The sequence below is a fragment of the Polyodon spathula genome, chromosome 3, assembly GCF_017654505.1.
Source record: "Polyodon spathula isolate WHYD16114869_AA chromosome 3, ASM1765450v1, whole genome shotgun sequence".
NCBI lineage: Eukaryota > Metazoa > Chordata > Actinopteri > Acipenseriformes > Polyodontidae > Polyodon > Polyodon spathula.
Genome location: NC_054536.1, coordinates 42,168,607 through 42,182,109, shown reverse-complemented (window position 1 = coordinate 42,182,109; position 13,503 = coordinate 42,168,607). Strand labels below are relative to the sequence as shown.

Genomic DNA, 13,503 nt, shown 5'->3' with positions numbered 1-13,503 from the left:
CTTCATCCACAAAAGCAAAACTTTTGCTACAAAAGAGTTCTCCTATAATTATTTGTTTTCAAGAAATTTCTAGAAATTATACATTTCCATTGGGGTATGTAAACTTTTGACTACAACTGTATATATTTTTCTAAAGACAGTAAGACCATTAAAAAAAACAGAAGATTTACCTCAAGCTTTACAGGCGATATTTATTTATTTATTTATTGAATACCCCCAAAACTCTTCATATACTGCAGAGCAAAGGAGAAAATTGTTGGCAAGACAGCTCTGCAGAGTAGCTGAGACACATGCTGTGGACTGTCCCATAGGAAACACTGTAGAAAAGAGATAATTGCGGGATTCTGTAGTAGTGTACAACAGGTCACTGTGCCCTGCCCTTCTTTCCTCTATTCACTGTAGCATCCTGCCCCTTGATTGGAGTTTAATGATGGTTAATGTGTTGCCAGTGGAATAAGCCTTCCTGTCACAAGTTTCCCAAAGAAAATAAAAAAAAGAATCCAAAAAGGACTAGAAAATTTGTCTTGAGAAGAAAAAAATAAATAAAATTGACATAACAGGATAGCTCAAAAGTCTACAATCACACATCCTTAATCCATAATTTCATACAGCAGATTAAAATAAAAGTAGACAGGAACATTTTTTCAGGTGTAACACCTGACAATGACAGCAAGCTAGACAACATCTTATCTGCCAAACAGAAGCCTGTTGACGGAGGCTGTCAGCTCTCAAATACTTCATCTTTTATTTGTCTAGTTCAGGCATGTGCAAAATCGCAGAGCGATGGTCAAAGACAACGAACTTAAGCTCTGCTGACAGATCATACTTGATGGAGCTTTACATTAGGAGAGTTAATATCTGCCCACTGAGGTGTGCACTCGCTACTCGGTTAAGGTGGCAGGGAAAGCAAGAACAAACATTGTACCTATTTTGTTTTGGGTGAGAAAGAAGTGCAGAACACTTAATCCATGACAGCAAGTAACACTGTAATCAGTGATGAAAATTCTGTCTGCTCCAACAGACAGGTGAAATGTTACATTTTATGACGAGACAAACTGTGTAACCCTAATAATCTAGTTAAAAATGCAGGATTAGTGGATTCTGTTCACAGGGATTTCATATTTATATATTTTTTTCTTGAACCTGACCTGGAGGAGAATGATCTAAGGGACTGTGAAGTAATAGCATTAATAAAAAATAGTAATAACAATACAAATGTTGTGCGCTGGCATGAAGTGTGAAACGCAAAGTAACTTAACAGAAGAGGAAACCTGAGTTTTATACAAGTATACCGCATTATACTGTTTATTGTAGTAGTGCCTCAAATAGACCTTTCTTTAGTACTGGGGTTCTATTTATTTCTTTATTCTTGTCCAACACTAGTTCTGTATGTACTGTATCAGGTTCTTAACAACAACAATCCAAATACTGTGGAAAGAAAGTGCCCCCCCCCCCCCCCCCCCCCCCAAATAAATAAATAAATAATAAACAATCAAATTAGAACAGGTAGGTCATGGCAGTTTTAAAAATAGATTCTAGTTGGCTTTGTGGCAGGATATAGGAAATCGTCTTCAAAATGACTGCCAGAAACAAATGGACGTTAGGACAGCAATCACTGAGGGAAGAGGAGGATTTTAATGTGCCGCAACAAGATGAAGCAGATGCACTGAAGGCTGCACACCCTTTCGAGCAAATTAAATGATGATAAACTGCACTGTAACACTGTGACGGGCTACACCCCACTTCTGTGTGTATTATATTATTTGTTGTATTATTATTTTAAATGTATTCTTTACATGGGTAAAAACATGTTATGTTTTATTAATTGTTTTGCAGCATGGATGGGGTTAATTATTTTATTTGTTGATTATGTGTAACGAGTTGATATATATTGTCAACAAATAATTCATTTATTTGTGTTATTTGTGACTGTCTTATTTATTATTTTTTGTGATGTCAATCTCATAAAAGTACAGCTCTTGTTCCTTTCTAAAGATAAAATGTTACGAATATCATGAGATTTATGAAATAGTGTGTGTGTGTGTGTGTGTGTGTGTGTGTGTGTGTATATATATATATATATATATATATATATATATATATATATATATATATATATATAAAATGTAATAGGTTGTGACACTTCTGAAGAATTCATAATTATTCTTAAGTATTAATAAAAATGCTGCTTTGCCTTTGAAAATGTAACAAGGCAGTCTGATTTTAATTTCTTTTGTCTGATATAATGTGTTTGTTCACCTGTATCTATTGAACATAAATTAATGGTCTATTTAAGACAAGCTTGTTGCAACATTCTCAAATCCTGATGAAGATTTTATCTCATGGCATGGTGTTTTTAATTTAAATTAATAAAAGTGGTGGCGCATCATAAGTGTGCAGGCATTCTATCTTTTTACTTGGTAAAACTTCCCCATCCATACTAAACTCGTGTAGAATGTGACCATCTCCAGATTGGTAAAACGTTTGAATGTATTGCAAACATAGAAGGTTGTGTGTGTGTGTGATTATTTATTTTTTGTTGACCCTCGCTTATTGCCTGTTTTTGCCCATGGCCCTTACCTGGCGGTATAAAAAGGGTCCACTGTAATTTGGAGACGGTCACATGTATAAAAACCTGCAACTTTGGCTGATCGAGGTGGTGTGTTCGAGGCGGAACGAGAGCCATGAGTTACAGAGAACTAAAAGTGAAAATAATAACAATTGCTACCCGTGCTGGGTTTACACCAGCACGCTACTTGTTGATTTATTTTACCTGTTTCTTTTGGCCACAGTGCTGTTTTCTTTGGATCTGTGTTCTGTTTTGTTCAAAACCTTTCTTTTATTTATTATTATTAAAATCTGCAAGCAGCACTTCCATACCCCAGCACTGCTGTTTGTCTACCTCCTGGCCTGACGTCACCACAAAGCCACCTGGTCACAAACATGCATAATAATAACGTGAAATCACAACTCAATGGTCAAGGTTATTTTAGTTTGTGCTGGATAGGGTTTTTTCTTCCTTTGAAAAGTTATTTTGATTGATTTTTCTTTTTAAGTTCTGGTTGTTGGCCCTGTTTCTATAATTTGGGTGTTGGTCATCTGGTCCCAAGTAACCATTACCTAAAAAAACAAACTAGACTTGTTTCATCAGCTAGATATTGAAGCATTTTATTCAAACACTATATTCTTCAAAATCAAGGTGTGCATTAGTAATGTTGGAGCAGTTTACTCTTTATTCCCATTTCTTATCAGTTTGCTAAGCTGTATTGGGACTTTATGATAAACTACCATCCACTGAGGCCCGAGTTGAGATCACCACCAAAAACATTTCACTCAGACCAATGCTGAATTTAAACACAGGCCTCCAGAGGTGAACAGGGCATTAACCCACTGCACCAACAAGTTGCAGTGTTAGTATGAATATTTACAATTGTAGTACCAATATTCCATGTATAGTTATAAAAATGTACCTGCCTTTGTTAAAAAAAAAAAAAAAATCACCCATGACAGGTTCCATAAATCTTTTTGTGTTTACAATTCGTGTGAGGTTTTGTTATTTTTGTAATAAAATGCACATAAGACACTGATAATAATCACTGTAATAACCAATAATACTGTGGTATATCATATGGTATAGAGCAACATTAAACATTGGCTTTCCTGCAGGAAAGTAAATAAAAATTGTCCACCATTGCAACTTCAACATATTGCACATGTAATAAATCACCTAGGAGCCAGGGTCAAAACTGAGGTGCATGCAAACATCAAAAATGATACGGATCCCTATGCTGTGTACTATTTTCTACAAACTGCATGTACTGTAGTATTCAAAAGTATTACTGTGAAAAGCCCAGGGTGAGCTTGTCACACGCAGGACCGTCTTCACTTGTCTTTTGTGTAAAAGGAACAACACTCCACACAAGCACAGGTAAGTTTTCAACAGGGCAGGCCTGTATGTTTATTTTAAACTCCAAAACAAAATAAACAAAACCAAAAACCTAACTCCTTCCAGGGGTGTTAACTAAACTGTGCAGGTCTAAGCTGTACAGGACAGCTAAGCTGTTTCCTGGTCAAACAAAAGTCTAAGTGGATCACAAACACTAACTTTCCTCTCTGGTTCCAGCTTCCTGGTAGTCTCCCTTAATGGAGTCCTGAGCTCTCCTTTAATAAATTAGCTACTCCCAATTATCACCAATTGTTTAATTAAGCAGCAGCCACATTCTCATATGTTTTTGGCAGGGACAGCAATTAACCCCATCCCTGCCAACCACCACCAAAAACACACAACACCACAATATTTACAGGCAGAGTTCTCGCTCTGCCAATTAAAAACTTGTAACCACTTACATGCTACTAAATGGTAATAGCCATGACCCTTTCTTTACACAGTAGTTATGCTTCCTTTTAAAATGAATAACATGGGCTAACATTAACTATTCAAAAGGTATATTCCAAGGTATTCCAACTCAAACTGTAACCATTGTACTGGATAATTCTGCCTGTTCTCAGACTGCCATCTCTTCCTAAACCAAAGACCCTCACTGTGGTCTTAGTTTCAAAGACTTCAAGGTGTGAGTCAGCTTTGTTTTATTGTTTTGAATAAACAAATATGGTCTGAAGACAATGCGTCTTGACTGTTCTTCAAAGAGACTGGACCACTTATGGAATGAAGATATCTGTTAACATTAACATTTATAGTGATATTCTAATAGACAATGATCAATCCTGTTTATCTTCAAAGTAACCAATGAGTTGGATGGTGTGGTGTAGATTTGTTTTACAAACACCCAAGAGTCAATTTGAACCAATCACTGAATGTGCTATGAAGCTATTGAAACTTGGATGTAGCTATGTGATTGGAGAACTGCTTGTTTTTCTAAGGACAAACTGTTTGGTCACAAGCACATCTGTGTGCTCTTCAATTCTCTCAATAAGCTGGCTCTTAACTGTGGCTCTGCACACCTATCCAGGCCACCACCAGAAATGTGTTTATTTGAGGAAATTACAAATGAAAAAGGAAACCATCTTTTAAACCATTGGGAACAAAATCTAATTTTTGGACTTGTCTAGCCCCTACACACAAACATTTCAAAAAGTATTTGTGTCCCACCCCTATCACTTCTGATTGGCTAGCTGTGGAAAAAGCTGATCTTCTATTGGTTACAAAGAAACCCAGAAATAGCTGCCAAGTGAGCATACTAATGTTATAAACTTAAGGTATTACTTACGTTTTTTGTAAATAAGCAAATAAGTGATACTGCTTTCTTAATACATGAACCAGACATGTAAATGCAGCAATCCAGTAAAGTTACAAAAAAAAACAAAAAACGCCCCCACACACACACACCCCACAGTCACTAAAGTATTAACGGATAAGAAAAAAATTAAATATCACATATTTAGTCTACTTTGTGGTCAAGTGTATACTTGTTTTTTTGTTGTTTGTTTGTTTTGTTTTTACATCCCAACAAGTTTACTGTTTAGAAGCATTTCAAGACAAACTACCTGGCAAAAAATTATGATTTTTTTCTTTCAATTTTAGTGTTGCTAACCTATTTTGCCATATTTACTTATTTTTTTAGATTTAAAAAAAGCAAATTATTATTTTTTCTTTTTTTTTACAAAATCCTACAAGTTATATGGAATGGGGAGGAGAAGTAGATTTTTAAGGACAAGTAAATTTTTCTAGCATTTTGTCCCTTGGGCAACCATTATTTATTTATTTATTTTTGTGCACACCCCTGAGTGGGAAAACCTTGCTACAAGACTCTTTTAATTAAAGTTTTGTAGCTATATTGAATTTCTTTGGTAACATTGTAACACTGAAGTAATTATACTTTTAAACTGAGTAACCTAATTTTATTTTTGGATGTTGAAATCACTGTTAAGATATAATACCTATTAAGTTAACTGAGAATATTGTTTAAAATATCAAATAACTGCAGTGAACAGAGCCGAAATGGTGGCTTTCCATATTTCCAGATTTAGCTAAAAATACACAAATGTTAACAAACACATTCAGAGTGTGGCAGCTCTGCAGCAATGCCAAATAAAACGCGTCAAGGGGCGTGGGCTTGCATGTTCGCTTCAGATATGCCGGTAACTGGCAATGATTTATTTATTTTTTTGTTTGTGGAAACACAGATCTATTTTCTTAGATTTACTGCTGAACGATAATGTTTTTCAGATTTATCTGTCAGGTAAATGTTTAAATTGCCAAGTTTTAAATAAAGTTAAGTTCTAACGTTTTAATATCTGTGTCATCGGGGGGGGGGGGGGGGGGTCGTATAAAAAGTTTGCGCACCACTGGATTGCGCACAGTGACAAATGTGGCCTTTTGTGAAAAATCCCCACTGTTATTTTAACTTTATTGCTCGCTGCAATTTCCGAATCTGACATGATCTCATTTGTGGTTTATGTGGTGGCTTGCATCATAAATTATCCTCTTTATTCCCTGCAGCATTTATTTTGCAAAGGCTGGTGCTTATCTGGCCACTTTGGGGAAGTGTGCGAGTGTGGGCCAACTACCCCACCCCCACCCTGTACAGAAAACAGCCGCAAGTGGAGAGAATTCAACAGCAAAGAGATAACCAAGACAATCAGCTTGCTTCATTACTGCCTGTGCTGCGTGGTTTTCTCTAGAGACAGTATTATTTGTCTGGGTTTCCCTGAAAAAACAGAGAGAAGCACAAGGGACAGTAATGGGGGAAGAAAGGACAACCCTAGTCTGATGAATATGCACTGGCTCACCTCATAGCCCTTTTCCAGCAGGAACTCAGCCAAATACGAGCCATCCTGAAAAGACAAAAGAAAGACACAGTGCATTACACAGATGCACCAATAAGATAGAAGGGTTAAGGTATTAGAGTTATCATAGAAAAACGGAGGACTGCAAAGAGGCCATTAGTGGTGTGGAGTTTAAACATTTACAAACTTCAGTTCCTGCTAAACGTTTAGCCGTTCACCAAGGGTTGTTCACTGTATGAGCTGCTGTCCTTTGCAGAACTTCTTAGTAATACAGGTAGCTCTACCAATCTCTACTAAACTACATTCAGAGATATCAGTCACTAAATTAACTCACTTTTTCAGTTACTCATTTGCTTTGTTGTACAGTAACTTCAGTGTATTCTAGTAAACTGTGGTGCTTACTAAATGAGTAGCATTGTTGTAGCAATGAACAGTGTATTCACAGAACTTCGGAATGTTGGTTTTGTTGTTGTATTGAGTTGGTCCCTAGCTTGTGCTGCTTGTGAATCTCAATTGACTACAGTAGAAACAGTGCAGTTTAGTTTACTGCAGACAGATATTCCCCTTCTCTATTTGTGGACTGAAGTGCATTGAAGGAAAAGGAACTCCCTCACATATACTTTGTTTTAATTTACAGCTCGCAATACCATAGAAGCTAAAGGAAAACTGGTGGCTACAGTATGTACAGGTTATTTTTGGAGATTGTTAATATTTACTTAAGTTATCAGCTTATAAAACAAACAGCACTTAATCATTCAGTTTTAGCAAAGCAAATACCTTTTACAAGGGATTTTTCTGAATAAAAACTACTTTTACAGTTTGTATATTTTTTCCATGAGTGCTACAGCATACTGGTCAGTTTTGACCCCAGAACAAAGTATGATTCAGTGAGTGGACTAACCCTTGGTCCATAAAGGGTGGAGGTGACTGGTGTACAAAACATTATGCTTCTGATGCACTTATAATGGTTCCTATTGAGTAACTTAGCAAGGCAATAACTATTAATGCCAAACCCCAGATGGAATAGACTATTGTAGGCATGTTGTTCAGCTGACAATCTGTGGTTTACTTAATAGTCTAGTAGCACAGCTAACACGTGTATGACATTATTTTTGGAGGAATAATGATGAAATATTGCACAAGACTTTCTCTTACAACACACTGTACATGACACACACATGCATGATTCCCAAATGCTGATAGAAACAAGACAAGAAAAAAAAATGTCATCTGTTTAATTTAAACCACAACAAGCCATTGCTTCAATGCCACCACAAGCGGAAATGATGGAGTGAGCTATAGCCCATAAAATCAGCAGGCGTGAATGAGGCTCTCTAGAAAATAAAAAAAATTTAAAAAACAAATGAAAACGGCATTAACATTATAATATTTGCACTTCTAAAAAGGACTCTGGAAAGTATGACATTTTTAAACCAAGCTAGAGTAATGTGTAGTCTTTTTCTAACAATTTCTTCAAGGTGAATAAAACATCCTCTGTGTTCTCCTATGACTGCATATCCTGTTTCAGAAAGAATACACACATCTTATATATATATATATATATATATATATATATTATATATATATATATATATATATATATATGTTTGGGATTTTTTGTTTTTAAAAGGTAAAAGCTAGGAGCCCCGGGACAAAAAAAAGCACTACTCATACAGAGAATTGATGAAAAACAGACCTAACCAGGATTGAACCCTGTCAATAAGGTCTTGTTCTTCTCACCCAGGCCATTTCTCAAAGTTTCCAACCACACTGGAACATTCTGAACCAGCAGAAGCATTTACTAACTCTGCACTTCCTTTCCAAGCCTATCAAGTGAAACCTATCAAATATGCAGTACTGGTTCCTGGCAATATCTTAACTGAGCTGATTCTCTTCTCCAAAGGCTCACACAATACATTTTGATATCCTGCTGTGTTATTTTCTTTTTTTCTTGAAACATCCTAGCAGTGGACGTGTGACAGGGCTTTAACTTGTGCCCAGTCACCACAGTCTTTACGGTATCTAAAATCAGGTGATGTGTTAAGATATAGGGGCTGCTGCAACTGAGTGCAGTTTCTGTATGTTCTGCCGCTCCCATTAAAAGTTTTTATGTCTTGAAATATCACTTTTCCCAGTTGCTTCTTTATAACTGAGCCAAACCCGTTAAAAAGCATTAAAAAAAAAAAAGCACTCTCCACCCTGATTGTATCCGGAATCCAGGATATTTCTAACAAGGCACCAGCTGCAATGGAGTAATGAATAAATCAACCAATAAAAGTACATGGGCTGATTTATTTTATGACAGTAAAGTCAAACTGAACTGCACTGTTGGAAATATACACACTGGGTTGGGCATGGGCAGGCAAAGTACAGCAGTTAATTAGTATTACTGGATGAAGGCTTGAAACTCCACCAAAATTATAACCCTTTAGTAAGTCTACATAGCAAGACCCTCAACACTGGCATTTTCATTTGAAACTACTGTAACTTCTACTGTAATGTTATACTTTCCTGAAAATAAATTTTCATTTAAAACACCAGGCTACTATTGAAAAACAAGAGTCCTTTTCAGCTTACCAAATGCCCCCCCTCCCAAAATAGAAATAAAGGTCAACCAAACCCAGGACACCTTTTTTTGGCCACAAGATCATTATAAGATTATTATAATGTGAAAGCCAGAGGCTTCCCCAAACTAGTTTGGCAACATCACCCCTAATTAAAACCACCAGGAACAGACAGAACGGAAACTTGTGTCCATTTAGCATGAAAAAAACAACAAAATTGACGACTGAAGGATGTGCTACAGATGTAGCTCAAAACAAATGGACTTGTGGTAAACTGAATTGCAAAGTACACAAAACATGTGCCAGCATGATCCAAACAAGGTTTATGCATGTATTGAGCCTTATTTGTTGTCAACACATGAAGTGTTACTAATGCTTGTACAGTAATCATTACAGGTTAAGCATCATTCGTGTTCTCCTACTGTTTTGACCGTGGCCTGGTAAACATGGCATTTGTCAAAGTTTTACTTACAACTAACTAAAACAGAGGCTTAAATACTTTTGTAATTATCTTATTTATGCTCCTTATGTCTGGTAATGTAGCGGTAGTGGTAACATTTTAGTTAAATGACAAGGTATAAAGGATGCCACAGCGATATTTAACTATAAGATACGAAAATGCTAAAGCTGCATTCACACTGGACACAGCGACGCGAACGAAGTCGCCGAATGTCAATCCACACCAGACGTGGCCTCGAAACAATCCAAAAGACTGGAAATAAATACATGACCCCGCCCATGCATTCCTATTGGACACTAGAGATGGGCCGTGTCATTACAAAATAGGTCTTGTTTGGTTACCACCCTGACCTCCGCCAACTCCGTTGTAAAATAAAGGTTAGACTTGTAAAATCTATAGATCAGAGTTACTGAACATTTCTATATATCAAGCAGTTTTATTGTTATCATTATTATTAGTAGTAATTGTACAATTGTAGTAGTTTTTTTTTTTGCTTTTTTTGGTGTTTTATTTTCGTGGTAGCAGTCGCAGTAGTAGTCTGATTTGAAGCCCAGTACATCTCCAGATGTAAGAAGACAGCTGGGCAATAGTAATATCGTTGAACTGATATTTTCAACAAAATTATTTTATTGTTATACATTTATATACATACAACTTACTGCCATCTCAATTGTGTCTCTTTACAAATTCCTTCTTCGATTCTTTTTGTTTACTAACTAAGTATTTTAAAGTGCAACGCCACTCACTGAGCTTTTTCTCTGTTTACCTCATTTTTCCATGCCATCCACTCTAGCTTTCCTCAGTCGTGCTCCGCCTGGGGGAAGTGATCTACCAGCACAATCAGTTCCGGGTGAGTGAGCAGCACATTTCTAGTCATCTCTAAATAGCCTCGCACAGCGCTCACCACGTTAATCAAGGGGTGTGGCCAGGGCAGTGACAGGGTTTCTGTTTGGCAGTCAACCTGTCTATCTCTCCATCTTTCCTATATTAACCTAGCACTACTTCCACTCTTTGTCTTGTGCTTGTTTTTTGCAGACTTCACTGCAGACCTACTTGTGATATCCTAACATTCTGCCACTCCATCTCGGCAGTCCCCATTTTCCCCCTTAAACGGAAGTGAGGAGCAACCCAATCTGATCACCCAGGCCCATCCGCCTCAGGCTCGAGTCCTTCCCAGCTGCTGCCTCCTGAACCAGCTCCTCGATTCCCCAGGCCCAGCTGCCCTGTCCAGTAAGCCACTCTCTGCAGCAGCAGTGGTTTCTACAATTCCAAGGCCACACCCTCCTCCACAGTCACCAGCCTCTGACTCCAACAGCATCTGCCGGGGGGTGCTTTAAGATATGAAGGCCCTCCTGCAGCCAGCTTCTGAATCCATGGTGGCTATCAACACCAGGCTAAAGCCCAGACCCTCCATTCCTCCATACTTCAGCCACCGCCTCAGTGACTGAGGCCATCGATCATGACCCCTCTTTCACACTAGCCTGTGCCTCTGCTGTCTACCCCCAGTACACCACTGGCTCCAAGTGCATTACCGGTTCTACTACTCTGCGTAAACAAATCATTAAAAGGTCCACAAGTTTCACAGCCTGGTCTCGGAAGCAGACCCCAATGCGTGGCAAGTTCCTCCTTTCAAGCAACTGGTGTTCCACTAAATTCCATCCTATCCAGCCTCCTTTAGTCGGCTCACAAATTTATGGAGAATGCCTTATCCCCTTCCACTCGCTCTTCTTATTCTACCACCTGGCCACCAAATCACCACATTCTGCGCCCAGAATCGAATCTCTCCCACCACCTATAACTTTCAGCACCTCCTTTATTACATGCCTCAGGCTATCCCTGGCCACTTCCTCCATCAGGAATTACCTCTCAGGTATCCAGCACCAGTTCCGCCTGACGATCCGGGGCATGGAGAAGAGCCTCCCTCCCGCCTCTCCATCAACATAACTGATCTCATCGCATATCCTCCTTCACCTCATCTCCCCCCTTTCGATGACATAGTCATGGAAGCACTGAGCCTAGTCGCCTTCTTCGGGTTCCTGCGCTTCAAGCCATCTGCCTGCAGCATTCCGGCCTCACTCAAGTCTCCGGAAATCACTTTATCAGGACTTCAGAGACCAGTTACATTAAGGTTCAGTGCGTTCAGTTCTCAAAAACTCTCCTCTCTGGCCTAAGCTCTGCCATAACAAAGTACCTTGCCCCCTTCAGATCCTCTCCATCGACTCTTCAAGAATGGTCATTACAAGACATTGGTTTGCTTCCCATCTCAACACCCTTCTGTCTAGGTCTGGGCACTCCCCTCAGTTTTATTCTCTCCACTCCTTCCGGATCGGAGCAGCCACTTCAGCAGCACACACCAGTCAACCAGCACCTGACAAACTGCAGTGGAGGCGTATATCAGGTCATCTACCACGGACACCGCAGCACCTAGCCAGTCCCTCGTTAGTATGCCCGGAGTGGGTGTGCCCTCTTCACCAGGTCCACAAGAGGCTTCTTCCCAATGGAGGGGTTCCTCTCCACGGCACGGATGGCCTTGAATCCATAGCCTGTTATAATAAGCCTCTCTGTTTTGTTTCTTTCTAGCCTTTCCCATCATCTGTGTGTGTGGCTTTGCAGTCTCTTTCCTATCTACACGGTGTGGTTCTGCAGGGAGCCAGGGGTCTTTCTTTGGGGGGGGGGGGGGGGGGGGGGGCGAGTCTCACTCCCTCAACTGGCCAGGTCAGACTCCTGCCAGGTCCCTACTGTCTCCGATGGCTCCCTGTCGGTCAGAGGGGACCCTCCAGGTGAGGAGGAAGCAGAAGGTGGTGCACCCTGTGCATTGCCTATGGGCATGATGATGAGGACTGCCCAGAGCAGGAGCCAGAGGATGAGGAGCCCAAACGTCCTACACCTGAGTGGGAAGAGCCTAAGCACCCAGCACCCAGAAGGGGGGAGCACAGGCGTCTACAGCCCACAAAGGGAAAGGCAGAGCGTCCACAGCCCACGTCTCCACCAGCAGAGGGAGAACGTCTGCTGTTTCCACCTCCACCAGCAGAGGAAAAATGCCTGCTGTTTCCAGCTCCAACACCAGCAGAAGAAGAATACCTGCTGGTTTCGCCCCAAGAGGGAGAGCCGCACCAGTCCCCTGAAACATGGGTAGACTACACGCCGCTCCCACCTCCGTCGCCAGGAGACTACAGGCCACTCCCACCTTCGTTGCCAGGAGGCTACACGCCACTTCCACCTCCACCGCTTCACCCGGCAGGAGCAGAGCAGCAGGAGCTGCCTCTGCCTCCGTCAACTCCACCTCCAGAAGAAGAGCAGCAAGAGCTGCCTCTGCCTCCGCCACCTCCACCGACAGGACACTAAACTAACGGTGTGATGTCTATCACCAGCAGGGATAATCAGCCAAAACAAGGTTTATTTTGTTAGAACATGCAGAATGCTGCAGCTGTCACATTGCATAGTCAACAGTTGGAGGAATTATTTGGTCAATAAAGTGGACTGGAACTTTTACCTCCAGGAGGTACAGTAAAACACTGGTATCTAAACCAAGCCCTGTACCATTTGAGATTAATTTCCAAAATAAAAAACTAGCATGAAAGCACAGTATGGATGAAGAAAGGGAATACACTTTACAGATGCACAAAAGCAGGTATTGAGAAAGAAAATAAGTATCTGTCAGTTGCTGACATCACCACTCTATTATACATTAGCATCTGGATTTTTATTCACTGTACAAGCATACCTTTTCAT

The 13,503-nt window shown here is 39.8% G+C and overlaps 1 protein-coding gene across 3 annotated transcripts in view; it reads right to left on the bottom strand.

Moving 5' to 3' along the window:
- Positions 1-13,503, bottom strand: part of gmds (GDP-mannose 4,6-dehydratase) — a 449,938-nt gene that overhangs the window by 365,030 nt on the left and 71,405 nt on the right. For all 3 annotated transcript variants that reach the window (XM_041245279.1, XM_041245277.1, XM_041245280.1), the window contains one exon: positions 6,751-6,795. In XM_041245279.1, the coding sequence (XP_041101213.1) occupies positions 6,751-6,795 (45 nt within the window). The remainder of the gene's footprint in view (positions 1-6,750; positions 6,796-13,503) is intronic.